Below are 23,214 nucleotides of genomic sequence, written 5' to 3' on the forward strand. Positions count from 1 at the left end.
TCTCTCTCTCCAGTAATCCCACCACCTGATCGCCGCTCACCTCTACTCTCTCTCCTACAATGTTGAGACGCGCCATTTCCTCTCTCTTTCTCGTGTCTGGTCGCCACTCTCTCGAACAAAGGCTCCAGTCTGCCACTCTCCTCTCCTCTCTCCTGCACCAGCTGTTGTGCCCCCGATCCCGGCAGCCGCTCCCCTCTCGGTTCCCAGCTCCAGTCCACTGTTCCCCTCTCCTAGCTCAGTTCCCATCTCTGGTCGCCAGCTATCCCGACCACCGATTTTCTCTCTGCTGTGCCCCAGGATCCCGGCAATCGCTTCCCTCTCGGTTCCTAGCTCCCGTCCACGATCTGGTGATATTTGTGTGGCTGCCTCTCCTCTTCTTTAGTTAAGGTACATAATATTTAGAATCCCATTTTAAGAGGTCCTAATTTTTACAAATCCCTTTTTAAGTTTCATAATTTTCTGTTAAAAAATATTATGTGAAATCTTAGGGTTGTTGTCTGATCTTGCTCATTAATTATGTAAAAAAATATAATTTTCTGTAAATCCCATTTTAAGAGGTCCTAATGTTGTCTGATCTTGCTAATTAATGCATTTTAATCTCTTTGTTCTTGTGGTAGTTGTTATTTAATTTTGTAACTTGTGGCATACCCTAATTAATATAATACAACCAAGAACATGAATTAGTCATTTATTTCAATTAGTTGTAATAGATATCAATTAGTTATTTCTTTCACAGCCTTTTTCACCAAAGAATGAGTGAAATTTATTTTAATGTAAATTCTGAAATCAATAAATAAAATCAAATTATTTATGAATTTATTGTTTGTCTAATTTGTGTTTAGACATATACCTAAAGCAAGAACATGGAAGAAGTGGTACTTGGGTATTCTGAGCAAGAAAAAGATAATGCTGAAGTTGGATGTTCAAGTCATGAAATACATGCCACAAAAAAACCGGTAGATTTAGATTTAATTGAAAAAATTGTGCCAGAGGCCGGTATGATGTTTGATTCTGAAGAAGAAGTTTATAAATTGTATGTCCAATATGCTCGGCATGAAGGGTTTGGTATCAACAAAAAAAGCACGAGATTAGGTGATGATGGAAAATTGAAATATTACACACTAGCATGTGCGAGAAGCGGCAAACGAATATCTACTTCAAAAAACTCCTTTAACCCAAGGCTATCCACCAAAGTAAATTGTCCGGCAAAAATTAATGTCATTGTTAGCAATGATGGACGATTTACCATTTCAAGTGTTAATTTGGAGCATAATCATGCACTTAGCCCACAAAAAGCTCGTTTCCAAAAGTGCAATAAAAAAATTGATGCATATGTGAAAAGAAGGCTTGAATTAAACGACCAAGTAGGGATAAGTCTAAGTAAAAATTTCCATTCCCTAGCGGTTGAGAGTGGGGGTTATGAAAATTTAACATACACTGAGAAAGATTGTAGAAATTATATTGCGAAAGCAAGACAGTTAAGGCTTGGCGTTGGAGATGCCGCGGCACTTGGAAAATATTTCTCTCGCATGCAACAAAGAAACACAAAGTTTTTTCATTTGATTGACATGGATGAGGAAGGTCGTTTGAGAAATGTCTTTTGGGCGGATGTGAGGTCTATAGCTGCTTATGAAGCTTTTGGTGATGTAATTTCCTTTGACACAACATACTTGACGAATAATTATGATATGCCATTTGCTCCGTTTGTCGGTGTAAATCATCATGGGCAGACGGTATTGTTTGGGTGCGGCTTATTGTCAATGGAAGATACAGAAACATATGTTTGGCTTTTTAAAACTTGGCTGGAGTGTATGTCAGGCAAGGCTCCTAAAGCAATTATTACAGACCAATGTATGGCTATTCAAGGTGCTGTTAGATTGGTTTTTCCAAATTCCCATCACCGCCTTTGCCTTTGGCATATCATGAAGAAGGTTCCTGAGAAGCTTGGAGGTTTAAATGAATACAAAGCAATCAAGAAGATTTTGAAACGCATCACGTATGAAGCAAGGGATATTCAAGAGTTTGAAGACACATATTTGAAGATGATGGCGGACTATAACATTGAAAAAAATGAATGGTTGAATTCTTTGTTCAAAATTCGGGATCGTGGGGCTCCTGTATATGCTAAAGGCATATTTTGGGCTGGAATGTCTACCATTCAAAGAAGTGAAAGTATAAATGCATTTTTTGATGGCTATGTTGGTCCAACGACTTCACTGAAGCAGTTTGTTGAGCAATATGATAATGCCTTGAAAAGCAAGATTGAGAAGGAGAACAAAGCTGATTTTGCTCCATTTAACTCGTGCTTTCCATTGATCACTGATTGCTATTTTGAGAAGCAACTACAAGAAGCATACACAAATGAAAATTTTAAATTATTTAAAGATGAGTTGCGAGGAATGATATATTGCAATCTTACTCTCACTGGTTCACACGGGGTAGTCTGCTCAATTCAGGTGTCTGACATTGTCAAAGGGAAAGAAGGGGCATTTATAAAGCAAGTGGTATACAATGTTTACTATAATGAAGAAGAATTTGAAATTAAATGTTTACTATATATGTAGGCACATTTGCAAGGTGCTTCTTGAGAAGAATGTGAAAGACATTACTTCTAGGTATATTTTACCACGATGGAGGAAAGACATCAAACGCATGCACACATATGTACTAAATTGTTATGATGATCCAGAAACAAGTGAGGAGAAACAAAAGTACAATAAATTGTGCTCTTATTTTACTAAAGCCGCAGAACTTGGAGCAGAGTCAAATGACAAATACATCTTCTTGATGAAATATGTGGATGAGGCAATTGAGAAGTTGATGGGCAACATAATTTGCACGGAAAAGTTTACACCTATGTCATTGGAGGCGACTGATGTGCCATACCAAAAATTTTTGACTCCTTTGAAGGTGCGGAGTAAGGGTCGGCCACCATCAAAAAGGAAGAAGTCAAAAGTTGAAGAAATAATAATCAAAAAGAAGAAGAAGGTATTTTTATGTAGTGTATTCATTACTTCTTTTGATTTTATTTTTCAATGCATTTTTTGTGTGTGTATAGAATATCTATGTTATTATTGGCAGAAGGCACAAACAAAGGGAGATTTTGCACAAGATGATCATTGCACACAAGAGAGCGTGGTAATTCCCTTGTAATTGTCATTAATGTCCAAGTTACGTATTTCAATCATTTAATTTTTTGTAATGATTTGTTGGACTATAATATCTTCTCTTAGGTGAATTTAAATTCTATATCGATCAATCTGGATATGCATCATAATTCTTCTCTAGGTTTTACAAGCCAATGCAATGATCCCTGATTGAGGTGAGTTGTAAGACGTATGTATTTATTTTTGTATACAACACTTTGTGATTATGATTGTTGTTGATAAGAAAAAACTGAATTTTTTTGTTCATGTTTGTGTTCACAAGGTTTTGGAATTGACAATGTGGAAGGAGAACTCATTACAAGAGCAAATTGATCACAAGGTTTTGGGATGAAAACATATTTTATTGTTGTATTCTTTTTATATCTGTTGCAGTCTTCTTAATGTTAATGATTAGAGTTATTTTGTTGTGGTTTTGATTTTGTTATTATGTTGGCAATGAAAACACTTAATTTTGTTGTGTTAATTTTGAAGGTCTTTTCCTTGGTTCTCATGTTCTATATTGGCTTTGAAAACATGTTTATGTTTGAAGGATGATGAGTGGTACAGATAATGCATGCCCCAGATTTTCCAGGATTTCCCTTTTATGTTCTATCTAGCACCAGATTTTCTATCCAACACTTTTATGTTCAGTCTAGTACCAGATTTTTCTATCCAACACTTTTATGTTCTGTCCAGCACCAGATTTTCTAGCATTTTTATGCTATGAAAAACACTTTTATGTTCTATCCAGCACCAACACCAGCACCAACACCAGATTTTCCAGGATTTCCAAGAATGCATGCCCCTTGTTTTCCAGGAATGTTCTATAATTGGAGTGCAATATAGAAACAAAAGAAACAACACTGCCACATTCATGGTAATGCACAAAGAATGAGGGAAAATTCCTCATCAATCATCATTAAAGAAAAAATCAACTTTTCAGGGTGGCAAAACTTCTACAACTTTCATCTGCAGCCACAGATACACCATACTGAAATTACACACAATAAAACACAAATTTTCAATTTTTTAATTTAGAAATGCAAATTGTAACGAACTTTTATTTAGGAACAATGCACTAACGATGAAGCTTTTCAAGAACTTCAACAGCTTCATTCACTGTATATTCCTCATTTGCATCAAAGATAAATGAGCAAGTTGGATGAGCCACTCTGATAGCCTTCAAAACTTCTATATCTGACTCAAGGTTCTTGCCCACCTTAAGTTTCAATGTGCTAAATCCCTGCTTATAATATTTTTCAGCTAATTCTGCAGCTTCACTCGGAGAAACAATCAGAATCTATACATTACAATAAAAACTCAGATGTCAAAACAAAATTCTTTGAAAAAACAGAATGGAGCTATGCATTCAAAAGAAGACATGTACTAACTGTAATATTGGTTGTTATTGTATCCAATGCACCTCGAAACAATCTCCAAAGAGGTACACCAATGCTTTTAGCAACAGCATCAATCAGTGTCATCTCAACTCCTGCTCTAACCTTCAATCCATTCAAAGTTTGCACATGTCCAACAAAATTATCATTCAATCTCACTCCATCCAACATAGATTAAGAAAGAAAAATATCAATCAGAAATCAAATTTTTGAGAATGATCATATACATTAGAAATGAATCTAATTCAAGGTTATAATTCCGACACTGAGAGAAAAACAAGGGATATGATAAGAATCACACAAGTGCATCAAAAACAAGAATTAAGAAAGAAACTAAGAAATTAGAAATCAAAAGCATGCAGCTTGCATGACCTATACATCACAAATCAATCAAATTCAAGGTAATAACAACTCCAAAAGCAAAAAGAGAAAAAAATTATAATTATAGCACAACTCCATTATTGGAACCAGAAAAATTAGAGTAAGAATATGAATTATGAAAGAAACATATCAATCAGACATCAAACGTGTGGTCCACATGAGCATATACATTAGCAATCCATCCAATTCAGGGCAATAATTTCAAAACCAAAAAATTAAGAATAAAAACAAGAATTAAGAAACAAACAAACAAACAAACAAACAAATCAGAAATCAATCAAATTCAAACTAATCATTCCAAAAACCAAAATAGAAAATAGAATGATGATAAAGACAATACAATTACATCAAATAAATCGATTAAAAATCAATTTTTTGTTATCTCCGTGATCATAAACATTAGAAATCACTCAATTTCAGCCTACTAATTCCAAACACTCACACACACAAAGAAGATGACAATGGTTAAAACAATTCAAACAAGTAAACAAATGCTTTAGATCATAAACATTAGAAAACCAGTGAATCAAACTCATTTCAAAACTAAAAAGAAAGAAAGAAAGATAGAAGAAGGCGCACAAAAGCAAATTTTGAAGTAAAGATAATTCAGGATTGTTGAACATTAATATTACCGAAGAACTACATAAAAAGTGTTAGCCTCTTCGGCCATTGAGGGATCAGGGATAGCTTCTAGCTACTTGTAAGCAAGCTCACATCCAGGCAATAACCACTTGACACGAAACTCACTCAAAAGAAAAAAAATTCAGACAATGAATATCATAGGCTCAGATCTTGCCCTCTATCCATTCACAGTGATAAATCAAGGGCTGCAACTGAAGTTGCCACGCCACCCAATCTCCATACTCTTTTATAGGGCAAATCATCATGGCCACAAGAACATCTACAAGAGTAATGCTATATAGAGTGAACCAAATACACAAACCAGCCACATCGAAAGGATTCATGCGAATGAAAAAAGAGGCTCAGATTGGAAATTTTCTCCCACCCTTCCCTCTCCCTCTACAACAATAGGAGTAGCGGTTGCCTAGTATGCCATCCAAGCTACTATACCGTCGTTGTAGAGAGATGAAGGCACGAGAGATTTTTTGGGCATCATCATTGCCTTGTACCTGATTTCAAGGTGAGCCGAGCCTCTCAGACAAGGGCATCGAGAGGGGAGTAGTGGACGGGAGCTGGGAACCGAGAGGGGAGCGGCTACCTGGATCGGGGGCACAGCAGAGAGAAAATCGGTGGCCGGGTTAGCTGGCGACCAGAGATGGGAATTGAGATGAGGGAGGGGAGCAGTGGCCGGTCTCGGTGATGCAGGAGAGAGAGAGAGAGGAGGGAGTGAGCGGCGGGAGGGAGTCGCCGGGTGACTGCTCGCCTTGAAATCAAGTATAGAGGAAGCAGTGGCGGCGGGAGCTGAAAAATCTGAGAACTAGGGCACACAAGATTTTATTTTATCTTTACCTTTAAATTTTTTAAAATCAAGATTTCATTTTATCTTTAATTTTAATACTTTTAAAATAAATAAATTAAAAGTGAATTTAGAGAGAGAGCGATCACGTGACCCACCCACGTCATTCGTGTAGGGTCGGGTCGTGGACTCTTCACTATATAGCATTACTCTTTTTTTATAGGTTTTTTTTTTTTACAATAGCGGCCGGACACTCTTATTTAAATTTAAAGGGATGGATATAAATGTGAATTGCATTCGCAAGTTCAACAATAATTTTATAGAAAAATTTTTGAAACTTTACTGTTGCACTTATCTGTTATGTTGTTGCTTATATTGTTTATTAATTTTTAAATTAACATATATTACTTTTTAAATTGACTCATGATCTAAAAAGCACAACGACTATACCAAAGAATTTTGAATAATCTAAAGAAGTGTTTTTCTTGAGGTCTAGTTTTCAACACTTTTGGATTAAAGTTGTTTCTTTCTGTCAACCATTGGATAGTCCAATGGTATGACACCAAAGTATAAGGGGGAAGTCATGAGTTCAAATTCCTCTCCGACAGTACTGTTCAACATACTGTTCATATACTATTCACCCGGGATTCTTATATTATTCTCATACTATACATATACTATACATCTGAGTTCCAGTATTGTTTGATACTATTTATATTTATATAAAAATGGTGCTTATCATCTATTATTAAAAAAAATTGTTTTCTTTTTCTAATTATCATATAAGTAGGTTAGAGCTGTGATATCTCAACTTTATATTGTCATTTATCTACAATATATTTCACTAAAAAAAAATATTCATCTCTCCATTATGTTTTTTTGGCGTAGTTTCGTGAATAACATATATGTTAAAAGGATAATTATTTACATCAGCTTAGAAGAGATAGCATAAAAAAGGTAAATTTGATTAGAAACATTGATTTATTATATTTGAGTCTTTTACACTCCCAACATGAAATTTCTCAGAAACCACTTGTAAGATTTTAAAATAAAATATTAATTTTTAGTTAAATAAAATGTTACAAGTGATAAGCCATCATAATTAGTACATCTCCGTATTTATTTGTCACTTTGATAATTTTTTAAATGAGAATGCTTGTCGTTTATTAATTAAAAAAACTATAAATATCACATACCATTGTGGTCTATATTAGAATTTTTATTTTATTATTAATAGAATTTGCTACTTAGTTTAAGTTTTGAAATAAATTAACATTTGGTAATTTAATAATATTCTTATTCATATACAATTTATATTTAATATGGTAGTATGTATAAGGATTGAGATTAGAGTCATTAGACACATGAAGAGTGAGTTAGATTAGTCTCAATATTAATATTATAATTTTCTTATTAGCAACCGTAAGTACTTAACCTACTACTAGAAATACTTTAATAATGTAAGTTAAATATTTAAGTAAATAGCAACATACGGACGTTCATCTAAACGTTGGATTCCAATCCAACGGTCGCCAACTGTTTCAACAATAGTATTACCGTGCTTATAAATGATAACACAATAAAAAAGTGAGATGCATAGTATTTTAATCTAAATTTGAAAATTCATGTATCATGACAGGGTTGTTGTTGATATACCAATCTCTTCCGATCTCTTTCATATCTCTTCCCTCAATTCTCTCTCAATCTTTTCAAAATCTGAGTATGAAATCTTAATTCTTTTTTAACCTTTTCAATATCTGGAGATGTTCTTGTGAACGTCCCAGATGATATTTTCACTTATATATATATAACATGCCATTTTTTTGTGTCATATGCATCATGCTCTTTACATTGACTTCATTAATATAAAATCAATTTGAATAATATGATTATAAAATTACTTTAATAAACTTTGAATAATAGTTCAAGTATTATTTTAAAAATTTATAGTATGTTTTCATAATTTTGCTATTTTATTAATTCTTGAATAATAGAGAAGCATGGAAATAAATTTCTTATGTTTTCATATATATATATATATAGTTTTTTTAATAAAAAGATATTAATTTATTAGTAAAACTTTTTTTAATTAAAAAAACTCTATGAAGCACCAGAACTTTCCGGAACTTTCAGGTCCTCACTATGAATCGAATCTGAAACGGAGAGCAACCGTGCTTCAATCGCGTCTTTCGTTTTGATCCCTCTCGATTCTCGTCGCCGGAGTTCGCCGGAGCCACCACACGGAAATCAACCGGAGGTGTGAACTCTGCCGTCTCTTCTCTTATTTTTCTTATTCTCCTTCCATTGATTGGTTACGATATCTATAATTTTTTTACCATGAACCAAAGTTTCCTTAATTCCTGAAACCTGTTTTGTTTTATCTTGAATGAAATTCTATGATGTTTGTCTTATCTGGAAAATGATGCTAATGAATTACTGTAACCATTTCATTCCTTTTCGTTCAGAGCTTAATTGCTAGTAAATCTATGAAATTGCAACGTTTTTTTGTTATTTTCTTGTAGAGAAAGTCTGCAACATTATATAATCATGGTTCAAATGATGTGGATAATTATGTTGAGATAATGAATTTGTAGAAAACTTAGGAAGAGAGAAAACTAAATGTGTTCTTTTGAATGAAGAAAGGGTTTTAATTGAAGGGATTATCTTGTACTCAGATTATGCTCCATGGTTTTTCCTATCTGGGATATTCCTGCAAATCTTGTTCACTTTTTGTTTGCTTGTTTGTCTCATCTTGATTGATTACGTGAATATTATCACATATACTAACGGTCTCTTGGTCTATTAGTACCCGGTCTTTTACATATGGTGTTTGCTTAGGAGATAACCTGAGATTAAACTCCAAATTCCACATAAGGTGAAGGCACATATGCTTGTTGAGTTTGTTCCATGTCTGCACATCCGTGATATCCGTGATATGCACTTGTCGCATTTCGTCAAAAAAAAATCATCACATATTTGGAGCTCATTATTTTTAGTAATGTTGTACGGATTAGATGAATATCACCACTCATTCTGAGTAATTCTTAGTAAATCTAAGAAATTGGATGCTGCATTGGAATTTATATTGTAGCCGGATTATGCAACTGGTGCTTGCTTTGAAGATGTTTTTTTGTTTCTTTGATCATTTTGGAGTGTATGGTTGTGAATTTGGTGAGAATTAAGGTTTTTATTCCCAGAATTGAGAGCTGAACACTCCACGAATAGGTAATTCAGGTTAAGGATCTTATTGCTTCATGGAAATTTTAATCATGAATAAACTAATCTAGTTTTTAAATTGGATTAGGTTATTCTTGAATTTATAGAGAAAATAAACCTTTAAAAGTGAGGTTTTTTTTCAAAAATAACTTATCTTGTATGCAGTATTCAGTTTTGGGTCTAATATCTTATCAATGAAGAACATGGGACCAATGTTCAGTTTTCATTCCAAATGAAGACACCTTATTAATTAGTTTGTTGCCATTCTGAAGATAAATACATTTGTACTCTTTGGTAGATTATACATTTTTGAATATGTAAATAAGTGTCACCGGCATCTCTAACTTTATGATTGTAATACATCTTTTGCTTCTTCATTTGGTAATTTGTTTTCACTATTATGTATTGAACTTGTCATCATCTATTTATCAGAAGTAAGCTGTAAAGTTTAAATCTCTCTTCCGCTGGAGGATTAATTTGCCCGTTCTGAACTTATTCCCGACAAGGACGTGAATGCGAGGAACAACAACCAAATTGCCTGTAAAGAATCTGGTGAAGCAAATATATCTCATGCGGACATGGAGTAATATAAACAAACGTTTTCTACTCTTTTTGCTTTGCAGTTCATTGTCGTCCCTTGTCTGATTAACAGGTCATGAATGCAGGACCCATGACAGTGTCTGCACCCAAGAAACAAGAAGCGAATGACGCCCAGGAAGGAGTAATAGAAATGAATGGCGATTTCGGACAAGCTGTTGCCTTTAATAGGCCAAAGCTACCTCCTGTTCTTGGGCCTTTGGTTTTATTGTCAGTTCTGGAAATGGGTTCAATTGCTGAGGATGAATCATAAACATAATACATCTTTATTATTAGTTTAGTAAATAAATGAAGAAACTGAGAAGTGGGAGAGTGAGATGATCCTCTAGAGTTCTCCAGATGTTTGCATGAGTCTTTGGTAAGAATCTGCACTGATAAAATGTAATGTGAATAATGTATTTGACAGTATGTTGGTGTTCTGTGATTCTGATAATAATGAAGTGAATTGTACTTGTTTGCTGGGTGCACCATGACATGATCTGGGGAAAACTGGATATCAGTAGTCCAAGTTCAGCAATAAATTGCTGTTCTGCAGTAATATGGACAAGTCACAGATTACCTCTCTTATTGTAGACTAATTATTAGTGTTTTTTTTTTGGCTTGATTTGAGTTTTCTCTTTCTTTGTATTTGTTTGCATGATAATATTGGTGATTACGTGGACATATGCTCTATAGGTTCTCTATCAAGTATGTATTTTATCCAAATAGATTCGGAGGGGCTATGTAACGAGAAATCACAAAATTTATAAAATTTATATGAAAAGGAAACGACAACAAACTAGTGTATCCAAGTGTTCTGAAAAATCGGAAATAGATAAAAAATTGGTTAATATTTGTTTCAAACCTTCAGCTTAATCCTTTATAAGATAATCATTATAACATAGTCATCGACATGGTCATATGTCTTCAACTTAATCAACTCATGCAATTATGCAATCAATTATTAAACCAATCAACATGAAACTACTCTAACTGTGTTTTTGATAGAAATCGGGTGGTCAAATCCTCCGGAAAAAGCTGCAAGAAAATTATAAAAATTTTAGTTGAAATTAAAAAATTAATAAAAATTTTTATTATTATTATTATTATTATTATTTTTTTTTAAAAAACCTCAGGACTAAGAGAGAAACCCGTTCGTGGTTGCTTCTAATGCGGTGTCCGAAATAACAATGTTCTGATCCTCGACCCCGATTCCACTTTCCCTTTCTCTTCGTTTTCCTCTTTGCGGAGATAGAGAGAGAAGGGCGGCGACGAGGAGAGGAGGATGGAGGTGGTGCTGCATGTCTACGATGTGACTAACAGTGGCTCGGACAAGACCAACAACACCATTCTTCAGATAAACAAGTTCTTCAAGGATGGGATCGGCCTTGGCGGCATCTTCCACTCTGCTGTTCAGGTTTGGTGTCCTCTTATTCTACTTCGATCTGTTATCGCTTTGCTTTTGATTTAAATGATGGAGAAGCCCTAGGTTTTGTTGATCGGCGCTGTTTTTGTACCTGGACTTGATTTCACGTCTTTGGTTTTAGTTTAGGACGTTGAGAATGGCGTTGATGGATTTTAGCGGTAAAGAAAGTTTAATTTTGAGTGATTTTGAAGCATAAAAATGTTAGCTTGCCTCTTTGTGGAAGAGATATTTGATTGGACTATATTTGGTTGCGAAACGAGATTTGGTTTTGGCTTTGATGAAGAGTGAACTGCATTGAGATTGTTGAAGGGTGGATATATTTTAAGCATAAGAATATCTCATTTGATTTTTGACATGAAATTGTGGTTCTCATTCTGTTTTTGATTAATTGGAACCTGCAACAAGATCCAACCATGGTTATCTGCCATTTCTTATGGAATCAATGAAGATCACCATAGATTTTTATTGGAAATACTAGGAAACTGGTGTCTTGATAGCATGCGTCTATTGAGAAGAACAAAGTTAAGTGTGCTGGATAAAATTTGCCTACTAGAAGCTATATTAATGGGAAATACCTCCATTTGTCATCTTCAGGAAAATAGACTGTTACAATGAATGCCAAGAGTGGAACTGAACTGCAACTTTCGTGGTTGAACGTTTGGGAGGAATATGAATGGGAAATATCTCTATTTGTCACGTTTAGAGAAAATGGACCGAGGTCATGAATGCCAAGAGTGGACTAGCCACCGAATCCCATATTCGTACTTGAGCATTTTGTTGTGAAAGACTCTGATAAACATGGCTGGTTGCTTGCTGTCAAATGTAATTACTATGAGAATTTCACTCAACATTCTTGAATTTGTTGATATACATGACTCTGTGGATCTCTTTTTCATAAACACAGGTGTTCTGGCTATATGTGATCTCTACTGCTTATTTAGAAGTCGTATTTTTGTGAGTTTCTTTCATTATAACTGTGTTAGATTTTTCTAATGGCTATTTAGATTTATTGAATGCTTTCTGCTACTAATTTTAAAGTCTTTTTGTCATTAATTATTAAAAGCTGGTGCTGCTAATAATGGGCTTTGGGATGCATATTACTAAAATATTTCTAATCTTTATATTTTTTATAAGTTGTTGATGTATCATTCATAAACGCATATCGTGTAGCACCCATCTGATGTTAATTTTATGTGCCTGTGTGAGGCCTCTCTCGGTTGCTTTTTCTTTTTTGTTCTCTTACAAAAGATGCTTTAAATTCTGTTGATTGTACATCTCATAAGGGACTCGTTTTTGACAGGTTTATGGAGATGAAGAATGGTCATTTGGGTTTTGTGAATTTGGTACTGGAGTTTTTAGCTGTCCTCCGAGTAAAAATCCAATGTATACCTACCGTGAGCGCATTGTTCTTGGAGAAACAAACTGTTCAATTTTCAAAGTAAATCAGATTTTGCGGGAGCTCAGCCGAGAGTGGCCTGGAGAATCATATGATCTGCTATCAAGAAACTGTAACCACTTCTGTGATGTTTTTTGTGAAAGCCTTGGTGTACCCAAACTACCAGGTCAAATGATAACTTCTTGTGCTGATTTTAAATTTGTCGGCTATTCTCTTATGAACTAGTGTATAAATCCTGCAAACTGACTGTTACTAGTCCTCCACATTGAGTCTCTTTTCATTTCAGTATTTGGATTTTGACTTGTTTTGTAGACATATGTATATGCTTTCTTCAAACTGTACTTACTGCTTATGCTTAAGGGAGCTATTGATTTCTTGAATAATTTTTGTACTACAGTTTTGTAGAATGGCCTTTAGCATTGGGCATCAAGCTAGGCAAATTAGTTTCTTGTGGTTATGATGTAAATTCTGCAATTCATGATGTCATGTTATTTACATCTTGCAGGTTGGGTAAATCGGTTTGCCAATGCTGGTGATACCGCCATGGAAGTTGCAGGCACCACAGCAATGAAGGTTTACCCTTTTAATCTTGATTAATGCATTTTCATTATTGTTTCTTATTCCTTGATCTTTACCATATATTATTGATGAAGGTGCTTAGATTATTGGAAGGATGACATTTTATGATTTTGGTTTGTGAAATGTGCTTCACTTTTGTTCTTCAGTGGTTGTTTGCAACTGCATTTATTGATGTGTGAAGTCCGAAAACTTTGCCTTTAAGTTGTGGTTAGTTATTATGCTTTTTCTTTAACAAGTTTTACCCACATGTATGACAATTTTTCATCCATTAGCACAATCAGTATGATGTTTGTACCCAATGAGCAGTGTTTACCGATTAATGGGAGTCAATTTGGGAAACTTCTTAATTGGAAGAGATAGTCCACAATATTAGCCCTAGAGGAATTAACAGACTGTTAGTGTATCTGTCTCAGCATAGAAAATAAAGATGTAGATGGGTCAACTATCCATTTTTCTTCATAAATGAAAACCTTGAGTATTCATTATGGGGCATTCATAATGAAAGAGTTAGATCTTTAAAAATATGGAACTCCCAACTTTCAACAGCTGAATTGTGTTCATCTTGCTTCCCAATAGTTGTTTGTATTGAAGCCTAAACTAGCACAAAATGATTCTTGTCAATTGATTTTAGACAAGATCAAAGTTAGCAACTTCATTGATTGTAAGTTGTTAGATGGCAGAGATCTTTTCGGTAACAATTTGTACATTTTTCCTAAATTGAAAATGTTATATTCGTACATACTAAATAATAATAACCAATTAATTTAAATTACTCCCGAACACCAAGAATTTTTTAATAGGTATTTTTAAATTACTCCCGAGACATGCCAGGACCTCAATTTTCTTCTTGATGAAATTTTCCAATGTGCACTTTGCCCCCTTATATAAATATTTTGAAGTCACTTCAAAGATCATTGAATTAGCTCAATTAATGACAAAGAAATTTATTTAAAAAGAAATAACTTCAATTTGTATGCTTATATTCTACGAATCATAGAGAGGCCTGCAGACCTTTTTTTTATTTGTCAATGTATGTAAACAGCAAATCTTATTCTGGTCTCTAACCCATTTAAAGTGGTCAAAAGTGTCACTTATGTTTTTTACTCAAGTAGTGGAGGAAATTATAATGTGTTGTTAGAAATCTCTAGCTTTCCTTCCATTATATGTTCTCATATCATGTTAGTATTCAAGTAGATGGAGCAAATAATGAAGATTATTATTGACTAAGCAAGTTCCTAATATTTTGTTCAGACAGATCGTTTAATCCAATATCATGCATGTTGTCAACTAAGCCTACATGTATGAAATTTGCATGGATTATATGAAGGTGAAATGAATGTTTAATCCAATTCATTTTTTAACTATGAGGGATAATCAGAGCACCATAACTTTCTGGGATGATCTTTATCAATTACATAAATTTTGTGAAACAATCTTAAATCTTCTAAATAGAAGTGATAATTGACTATCTTTTGGCTGTTTCATAGTCTATTCTTGGAATGCATTTGTAAGCTGTGTACACAGAAAGATGCACTGCCCACATTTGTTCTTTACTAATGTTTTTACCTGTTTCGTATATACTTATGTTTGGACTTGAACTTTGCATTTAGCTAGTTTCAATGTATGCTATTCATACTCTTAAGGAGATGCAGTATTTTAGTCTGTAATATGATTTAGTGTTTTGTAGCACCATTTAGTTAAGACTTAATAATATGCGTAATTACCTCCCTTTCCCTGTTAATAGGCATTATATCCTATTTCAGTTCAAATCAATGGATGAACTGGTGACTATGCACAAGAAAAATAATATTCCAGTTCTGAAGTACATGACATCAAAATTATATTTTGCATAAATAAAGCATGCATTTGCCAAATAAAGAATGACACAATACTATGAAATGAATCTGCATGCTAAAATTGTGAAATGTGATTGACCATTAGCTAAAATTTTCCATTCCTGCCGCATGCCAAACATTTGGAAGTAAAGGCCAAACCTACAACAAATGCATGAAATTTGTATAGGCTAATGCATCTTGTGCTTGAATCTTTGTCTTTATCAATTCACGTGGTTTGCCATGCCTGTTAACTCATTTGCTGCCGCTGTTGCCTTATATCTTGCAGTTCAGGCAAGCAAAGGCGGAAGTAGTGACAGCTAGCAAAGTGGCATACAGATTCCTTGCGGGTATTGCCTCCAATTCTACAGCCACGACGGAGAGCCCAAGCAGTCCGAATAGAGGTGCTACTGCTCCGAGGTTTCAAGGTGCCTGGTTTAAAAACCTGATGTCTATCGGTGCCAAGCCTAGTACTTCTGAAGTCCCAGATGATACGGATGTGATGCTTCCTCAACAAAGTCTAAAATCGACAGACCTACTGGAGCATAGTCCCAAGCACAACTTGTAACATTTCTCAGACTCAAACTCCATGCTTCAATTGTGCAAATTTCGGTACCATTTGTGGAAATTCCTCCAACTTTGACTTCTGCATCCTTTGTTTTGTAATTGTGCTTTGACACTGTAGTTGTTAAGTAAACATGTAATTGCAGGCTAACATTGACTGAAATGAAGGACAACAGCCTGGGGGTTTATAAATCCCAAGGCCTCCCCATTGTGGTTAGTATCACTTTCTCTTGTAAACATGACCTATCTGAAGATTTTATACATTTTTTTCTCCAGAGAGTTTGTTCATCTTTCAATTGAGATTGTTATTTGCTGTAATAGACATGGTTTGTTCTTGAAGTATTTGTTAGTTTCTGTTATGATATAGCTAAGACCTTGAAAACAGTCAGTCTATTTGTTAAATTTATAATAAAGTTTCGGAGAAATCTTGTGCGTGTGTCTGCATATTTATTCTCTTTTAAATATTGTATTTATGAATATTGTCTCATAGAATATATATAATTACTGACATTCTCTCACAAAATTGTATTATTTATTCATCAAGCCTTCTGAATTATATATTTTTCTAAGGATTTCTGCTATGCTTTGTACCTTTGTTTTGCTTGTCTGTTTGTTTGTTTTTTTAAAAAAATTTAAATCTTGCTAATTTCCTCAAAACTCAAGTCTGAAAGTGAACACATGCCTTTGCTCAAAAGTTACTGGTGTACAAAAAGATTATTAGATATCGGTGGTGATTTTGACCATGGAACAAGCTATTCAGAAAAAAAAAAAGAAGAAAAAGAAAATAAATTTCATGGAATAGTTACCACCAAACACATCCTCTACTAACAATAAAAAACAAAAAGAATATTATTATATTTTAAATTTTTTTAATATTATTTTTGAGTTATGAATGCTAGGACGTTTTACTTTATCACATATTATTTACATAAAATTTTATTTCAAAAATATATTTTTGGCTCTGCTCAATCTTCATTATCGCTTCATAATCTTTGATAGGATGTACTTAGTTCAATTTCATAGCTGATTGTTTTTTATTTTTTTTTTTAACAAAATTGACAAGTGACAAAACAAAAGAATAAACTATTATAGAGGTGCATTAAAAATCTCACATAATGAGAAATAATTTTCATACAGAACTTTCATAGAATGAGAGATAATTTTCATAAAGAACTCTCACAGCACAGGGGACTCTGAACATGAATTATAATATGAGAGGTTTAAACTTAAGACTTCTCAATTACAACCACATGTAGTTACCATTGAGTTAGCCCATAGTTCTTATTTCATAGCTGATTGTAATTTTGGCTAAATGACTGTCATATTTATACCACTAAGAAAAATATTTCAAAAAACAGCAAAAGTCATTAATTTTTTTAAAAAAATTGAAAACATTGTTTGGGGTTTCACAAAAGAATAAGGTTTGATTTGGGCCGATAAATGACAACTTCATGGGCCTCCATATTTATTGGGCCTCTACGAAATTAATCAAAAAGGGGAGACAGATCGAGGAAGAGGGGAGGCGGCCGCCGCAATCGGAGTGGGCGCTCGGGTGCTGCGGCGAGAGTCGGCGAGACGCACCGCCGGCGAGGGCTTTGCGGAAGGTACCGCACTTTCCTTCGCACTTCTCCATCGAAATCCTTAACCGATTTCATCTCGTTTGATGGTGCCTCTGATTGTCTATGTTTCTCTGGATCTCTGTCTATTTAGGGTTTTTCCGATGGATTATCTGTTATTATGATCATTGTGTTTGTTTGCTTTCTGATTGGATGAGTAAAACTGGATTGATGCTGGTGAAAAGGGGTATTAGATTTGTGGAAAGTGGTATATGAATCATAGGTCTTGTTTTGATGTCAATGGTTGATTGTGTTGTTTGTTTTGAGAAATAATATGCGTGCTTGAGTTCAGCATTATCATCATTGGTGGTTCAATGGGTAAGGGAGACAAGCAGCAAGATGGGATTTTGTGGTCAGGGCTTCTATACCATCTTTTTCGTGTTTGGTTTGAGGTATTTAGAGATAAGGATTTGGAATTCTGGATTTTTAGTTAAGTTCAATTTAGGTGTTAAGTCAAAATCTGATATTTTTCAAATCGTTCCAACTAAATATATGATTTGGGACATTCTAGAACAGATGTTTCTCTGATACCAAGGCATTAGTGAGCATTTTGTTTGTTGAAGCAAAAGTTTTTCAGGTTTGTTAGTGCTTGCATGTGTTGCATTAATCTCTAAGATATGTAAACCTAGTGATGCAGTCAGCATTATTCTAATTAATTAGATAATTTATGTGTGTGTGTTTTTCCTCTAATTCTTGTTTTGAATTGTTAATGATAAGTTTGTGGCCTCTAGGTCACATTGTTTTTCGTTTCTTTCTTTTTAATTTGTAGTGGTTTATTCACTTTTGTCAAAAATAAATTGTTAGAAATATAAGCTTATTTTTAATCTAGGAGTTTGGTTGGATTATGAGTCTTGGTTGAATGTCTATTTAATGTTCACAGATTAAAGAGAGTTGTTTTTTATTGAATAAAATTTGTTTTTTTTTAAAGAGTGATTCTTATTAGTAAGAGACTAGCATTTAAGATTAGTGAGAAACTAACATGCACGGATGGTGGGAAGTTATTTGGATTTTTGGTGAATATAAATGGTGAAGCTGATTTCTTAGATTTGACGTTTGCTCTATCATATATGCTTCTACCTTTAATTCATGTTTATCACCAGTCTCAGTTGATTTTTTCATATCCCTTTCTAATATTCTTATCATGCTTTACTTTTTTATTTCCTTACTTTTTACAAAGAACCTTTCACTTGTGAGCCCCTCAGAAAAAAGCCTTAAGTGCTTGTCTGCTTCATCTTTTGTTTGAAGCAGTTCTCCAATTGGTAATGTTTATCTTGCCTTTTTGTGAGCGCTACATTTGTGTTATGAGAATCTTAGCTGATATCTTTTCACCATCTCTTGTCACCAAATATGTAATTCAGATCTCGCTGTTTACTCTTTTACCTTAATGATCACTTAGTATTAAATTAAAATTTTTCCTTCCATCAGTTAGAAAAACAACATCTTTTTATGTTTTAGCTGTTCAGAGAATGTTACAAATGAATGTCTATTTAGTACTTAATTTGATGGTCAGTTTCTTGGGAAAAAGAATTTCTCAAGCCATCATTTGTAGTTTGGCTATATAGCCCAAGTAAATGATTTGATATTTTGACTTTCTTCTAGTTAATCTTGTGATGCAATTGGATTGCTTGTGTATGTGTTTGATACGTACAACATTTGGAGCTCTAGCTCTAGTTTTGTCTGATTATTTTGTCACTTAATTCTCAATAACTTCTCTTCACATTATGATTTTTGGGCTGCAGACTTTGTATGAACACTAAAATTTGAGGGTAAAGAAGAACATTAGTTCTCTAAGATCCCAACTGAATTGCTGTTCTGTATAGAACAATGGATGATAAATGTGATACCAGACTTTATGTTGGCAATCTTGACAAAAGAATTACAGAGTAAGAATTTATTCATTCATTCTTTTTTTTTTGTTTTTTTAAACAAATTTATTCATTCATTTTTGCCATGCTTGCGTATTAAACTAGGCATTATAGTGGATCTCGTGCTTCATTAAAATTCTCCAATACCTCAGGTCCAATGTGATAAAGATGTTCACACCTTTTGGAAAGATTATGTCTGAAGAATTTTTGTGGCATACTCGTGGTCCAAAGCGAGGAGAACCTCGTGGTTACGTTTTTATCGAGTATAGCACCAAAGAGGTAAGCTCCTGGCTTTAATCTCTCTCTCTCTAACTCACGCGCACGCACACACATGATGCTCATACTTGTGATTTGAAGTGAGTATGCAGGAAGCTGAACTAGCCAAGGCTAAGATGGACGGGAGATTAGCTTGTGGACGACCATTGGTTGTTCGGCTTGCTAGTGAGAAGTGCTTGTTGGAAACTTCAAACCAACTCAAACCTTCATGTGATGGGAAAAAGCCAAGTGCTGCAGGTTGCACATCAGGAATGATGAACAGAAGCGCAAAGATTGCAGCGATTAAAAATAAGTTGAAATCCTTGGAAGGAGAAGGCGTTGGAATAAAAAAATTAAGAGAAACAGACAGCTCTACTTCAACCCACGAGACTGTTTCATCTGCAAGAAAATCATGAAATTTTTTATAAGCAGTGTTTGTATTGCTACTGAACTATCTGTAGGTACCAGCAACTTCTTTCAAGTTTGTACTTTGTATTATGAACATTAAGGTTGCAGCCTTTGTCCAAGAAAAAAGCATTTGAGTTGTGGAAATCCAAAAGTTTCGTATGCTATATCATATATATATATATATATATATATATATAAGCGGCTGGAAGTTTGGCATGTTAGAAATTATTATTGTGGGATCTCATTTATTTATTTTTAATATCTAACATTATTATTGTGGGATCTCATTTATTTATTATTATTATTGTGGGATCTCATTTATTTATTTTTAATGTGTTACTGTTTATAAGCACAATAATATTATTGATTAAATAGTGTATAATCGTTGGGTTGAAATCTATCCGTTTAAATGAATATTCACAGATTTTAAATTATGAATTCAGTTTTTTTTGTCAATATTTTTAGTTCTTCCTAAGAATGTACAGTAAATCTGAAATTCTGATTTCCATTTATTAGTAAATTAGTTGAGAGGTCATTTATTGGTTTTATATTGGTTATTATGTTTTCAGGGTGAAGAAGAATTCAAAAGCAGTATTCTTGGATGGAATTGGGCATTGGTTTATTGGGAATTTTGAAATCATGACTATTTTACATGCTCATGGTCACATAAAATTAAAACATAAATATTATAGGAGGCTACGTTTTTTATGAACGTTCGTAGAATTCAATTCTACATATGTTTATTTTTTAATTATTGGATTGAAATTCAATAGTGATAAAATCTCTTACATTAATACGAATTCTCATATTATAATATACTATTTAAAAGACATTAATATATTGTTGTTACATGCATATGTGACCTAAATATAATTTTTTTTTTCGTGAATATCTATAATGATAAGTATGTATTTCAACATTGGCGTATAAGTTTCATCAGTATTATGTTAATTATGGTGGTTGAAAGAATTTCATAACAAAATAAGAGGTTCACGTATTGTCGGTATTGACACATAATTTTATTTATTAAATAATTTTCAATGATAAACTTCAATCTTGCCATGAATATATTCATATAAAATGTTAGATGAAAAAATAGTAAGATTTTGCAAATCCCATCTTAGTCTACTCCACAAATTTCTTACTATCAATAAACAAAATTCATATATATATATATATATATGTTATATCACGTGAAAGATAAATTAATATATTGATACTCTATTGGTATGTGACCTAAATATAATTTATACACGAATATCTACACTTATATATCTTAATATTGCCATATAAATTTCATCCGTATTATTTTAATTATAGCAGTTTAAAAAGTATTTTATAATATATTTAATTTTATATATTAAGAAAAGGTTTGTGCATCCATAGAAAATTATCATTATTATTATTTTGAATAGATTTCCTTTATTCTATTGATATAATTTTAGATTTATCAATAAATAATTTTTTATTATACATTTAAATCTCGCCATAACCATATATTCATATAAAACATGCATGTGAAAAAAAAGGCAAGTTTTTGCACAATCCCATTTTGGTCTCCGGCTCAACTTTCCCACCCTCAATAAACAAAATTCCTTAAGAGAAGAAGACCTTATATAGCATATACCATCAATGAAAAAACAAAGCAGCAAAATAGCCAACTCTCCTTTTTCTCCTAAAACCTTTTATACCGCTAAAACACTAGCTCTCTTCATATCCTCCAATCTCAATGGCAACCATTTACCATCTCATTCTTCTATCCATCTTTCTCTTATCACCATTCTCCAAAGGTATGTTAACCTCTTCTTTCTCTTTGAAATTCACCAACCTTCACTAACATGTTTCTTTGATTGTTTAAGCTGAAGGTGAAAGACTATGCATTGATAATGTCAGGGTGTTCCAAAAGAGCAGTGGATTTGGAGCAGGACATGTTCCAGAGTACACAGTGACAATCAGCAACATAGGACAAGAACCAGTGTCTGGAGTTCATGTTTCATGTGGAGAATTCTCATCTGCAAGCTTGATAAACCCTGAGATTTTTCAGAGGCTCAACCTTGGAGATTGCTTGGTTAAGGATGGTGAAGTAATAGATATGGCTGAAGTTGTTTCTTTTACTTACACTAACTTTCCTCCTTATGAACTCATTGTTTCTGCTGCTCATTGCCTTGACAATAACTAGTTTTGTTTTTCCTATTTATGTAGCATTCGCATGCACAATAAGAATTCTTTTTTCATTAATACATTAGAATCGTACCACAAAACAAATCCCCTGAACTTTTGTTTTCTTCGTGGAATATGCGTTCTTTAAGCTTAGATATAAAGCAAAATGCATGAGACTAGCTTTGAACACATAATGTTGCTCAAAGAAGTAGTTGGTGCGATAAGCCTCAATCAATTCAATTCGACACGCTCTTATCATGTACCATTCTCCTAATCATAAATTTTCAATGACAAATAAATCAACAAACAGACAGACATACTTTCTTTTTACTGCACTCAACATTTTCCATCATATGCTTGGATTTTTTTTCATCTTTTTCCTTGTAAGGCAATCCTCGAATATACACATCCATTCGACACAATTGAAGCAGCCTTAAATTCATTCCACATTGATACTCTTTGCTTGGAACACCAAAATTGCTCCCTAGTTGTTTAAGTTAGCAATACCATCCACAAGTGTATTGCATCAACCGTTTTCAGTTTCACCCATATGGGCCATATCAATATTCATTGTCCTTATTTAGGAAATAAGGAGCCTAAACTTGTATTTATAGGATAACACACCCATATGGGTCATATCAATATTCATTGTCCTTATTTAGGAAGCAAGGAGCCTAAAATTGTATTTATAGGATAACACACCCATATGGGCCATATCAATATTCATTGTCCTTATTTAGGAAGTAAGGAGCCTAAAATTGTATTTATAGGATAATACACCCATATGGGCCATATCAATATTCATTGTCCTTATTTAGGAAGTAAGGAGCCTAAAATTGTATTTATAGGATAAACGATGGCATAGGCATTATTAAAACAAATCAGAACTTGGTTGTGTGTGTCAATACTAAAAGCATCAATGAAGTGAAAAAAGAAATGCTAAACCTAAAATTGAAATACAAGGATATATCATGTTATAT

At 33.5% G+C, this 23,214-nt stretch overlaps 3 protein-coding genes and 1 long non-coding RNA gene across 4 annotated transcripts; all 4 read left to right on the plus strand.

Annotated features, from left to right (window-relative positions):
* The first annotated feature begins 8,447 nt into the window (after positions 1–8,447).
* On the plus strand, positions 8,448–10,627 carry LOC120275302. The gene is made up of 3 exons (XR_005541093.1): positions 8,448–8,598; positions 9,990–10,140; positions 10,223–10,627. It is a non-coding gene; the product is annotated as an uncharacterized LOC120275302 (long non-coding RNA).
* Positions 10,628–11,287: 660 nt separating this feature from the next.
* On the plus strand, positions 11,288–16,289 carry LOC120276413 (deSI-like protein At4g17486). The gene is made up of 4 exons (XM_039283148.1): positions 11,288–11,550; positions 12,860–13,121; positions 13,461–13,528; positions 15,656–16,289. Exons 1-4 carry the CDS (start codon positions 11,419–11,421, stop codon positions 15,932–15,934), a joined length of 741 nt encoding a protein of 246 aa, XP_039139082.1. The 5' UTR covers positions 11,288–11,418; the 3' UTR covers positions 15,935–16,289.
* Positions 16,290–17,437: 1,148 nt separating this feature from the next.
* On the plus strand, positions 17,438–20,225 carry LOC120275295 (probable RNA-binding protein 18). The gene is made up of 4 exons (XM_039281828.1): positions 17,438–17,534; positions 19,286–19,429; positions 19,564–19,690; positions 19,780–20,225. Exons 2-4 carry the CDS (start codon positions 19,371–19,373, stop codon positions 20,080–20,082), a joined length of 489 nt encoding a protein of 162 aa, XP_039137762.1. The 5' UTR covers positions 17,438–17,534; positions 19,286–19,370; the 3' UTR covers positions 20,083–20,225.
* Positions 20,226–21,803: 1,578 nt separating this feature from the next.
* LOC120276232 (TPD1 protein homolog 1A-like) lies at positions 21,804–22,253 on the plus strand. The gene is made up of 2 exons (XM_039282954.1): positions 21,804–21,864; positions 21,934–22,253. Exons 1-2 carry the CDS (start codon positions 21,804–21,806, stop codon positions 22,251–22,253), a joined length of 381 nt encoding a protein of 126 aa, XP_039138888.1.
* Positions 22,254–23,214: the final 961 nt, after the last annotated feature.

This window comes from Dioscorea cayenensis, chromosome 14 (genome assembly GCF_009730915.1).
Source record: "Dioscorea cayenensis subsp. rotundata cultivar TDr96_F1 chromosome 14, TDr96_F1_v2_PseudoChromosome.rev07_lg8_w22 25.fasta, whole genome shotgun sequence".
Classification (NCBI taxonomy): domain Eukaryota; kingdom Viridiplantae; phylum Streptophyta; class Magnoliopsida; order Dioscoreales; family Dioscoreaceae; genus Dioscorea; species Dioscorea cayenensis.

What these genes read in the sequence shown, in the direction of transcription:
- LOC120276413 (XM_039283148.1), top strand. Translation starts at nt 11,419, where the DNA reads ATGGAGGTGGTGCTGCATGTCTACGATGTGACTAACAGTGGCTCGGAC. An exon ending in TCTTCCACTCTGCTGTTCAG is followed by an intron (nt 11,551 to 12,859) that starts GTTTGGTGTCCT and finishes CGTTTTTGACAG; the next exon opens with GTTTATGGAGATGAAGAATG. An exon ending in CAGGCACCACAGCAATGAAG is followed by an intron (nt 13,529 to 15,655) that starts GTTTACCCTTTT and finishes TATATCTTGCAG; the next exon opens with TTCAGGCAAGCAAAGGCGGA.
- LOC120275295 (XM_039281828.1), top strand. Translation starts at nt 19,371, where the DNA reads ATGGATGATAAATGTGATACCAGACTTTATGTTGGCAATCTTGACAAA. An exon ending in CTTGACAAAAGAATTACAGA is followed by an intron (nt 19,430 to 19,563) that starts GTAAGAATTTAT and finishes CCAATACCTCAG; the next exon opens with GTCCAATGTGATAAAGATGT. An exon ending in TCGAGTATAGCACCAAAGAG is followed by an intron (nt 19,691 to 19,779) that starts GTAAGCTCCTGG and finishes GTGAGTATGCAG; the next exon opens with GAAGCTGAACTAGCCAAGGC.
- LOC120276232 (XM_039282954.1), top strand. Translation starts at nt 21,804, where the DNA reads ATGGCAACCATTTACCATCTCATTCTTCTATCCATCTTTCTCTTATCA. An exon ending in CTTATCACCATTCTCCAAAG is followed by an intron (nt 21,865 to 21,933) that starts GTATGTTAACCT and finishes TGATTGTTTAAG; the next exon opens with CTGAAGGTGAAAGACTATGC.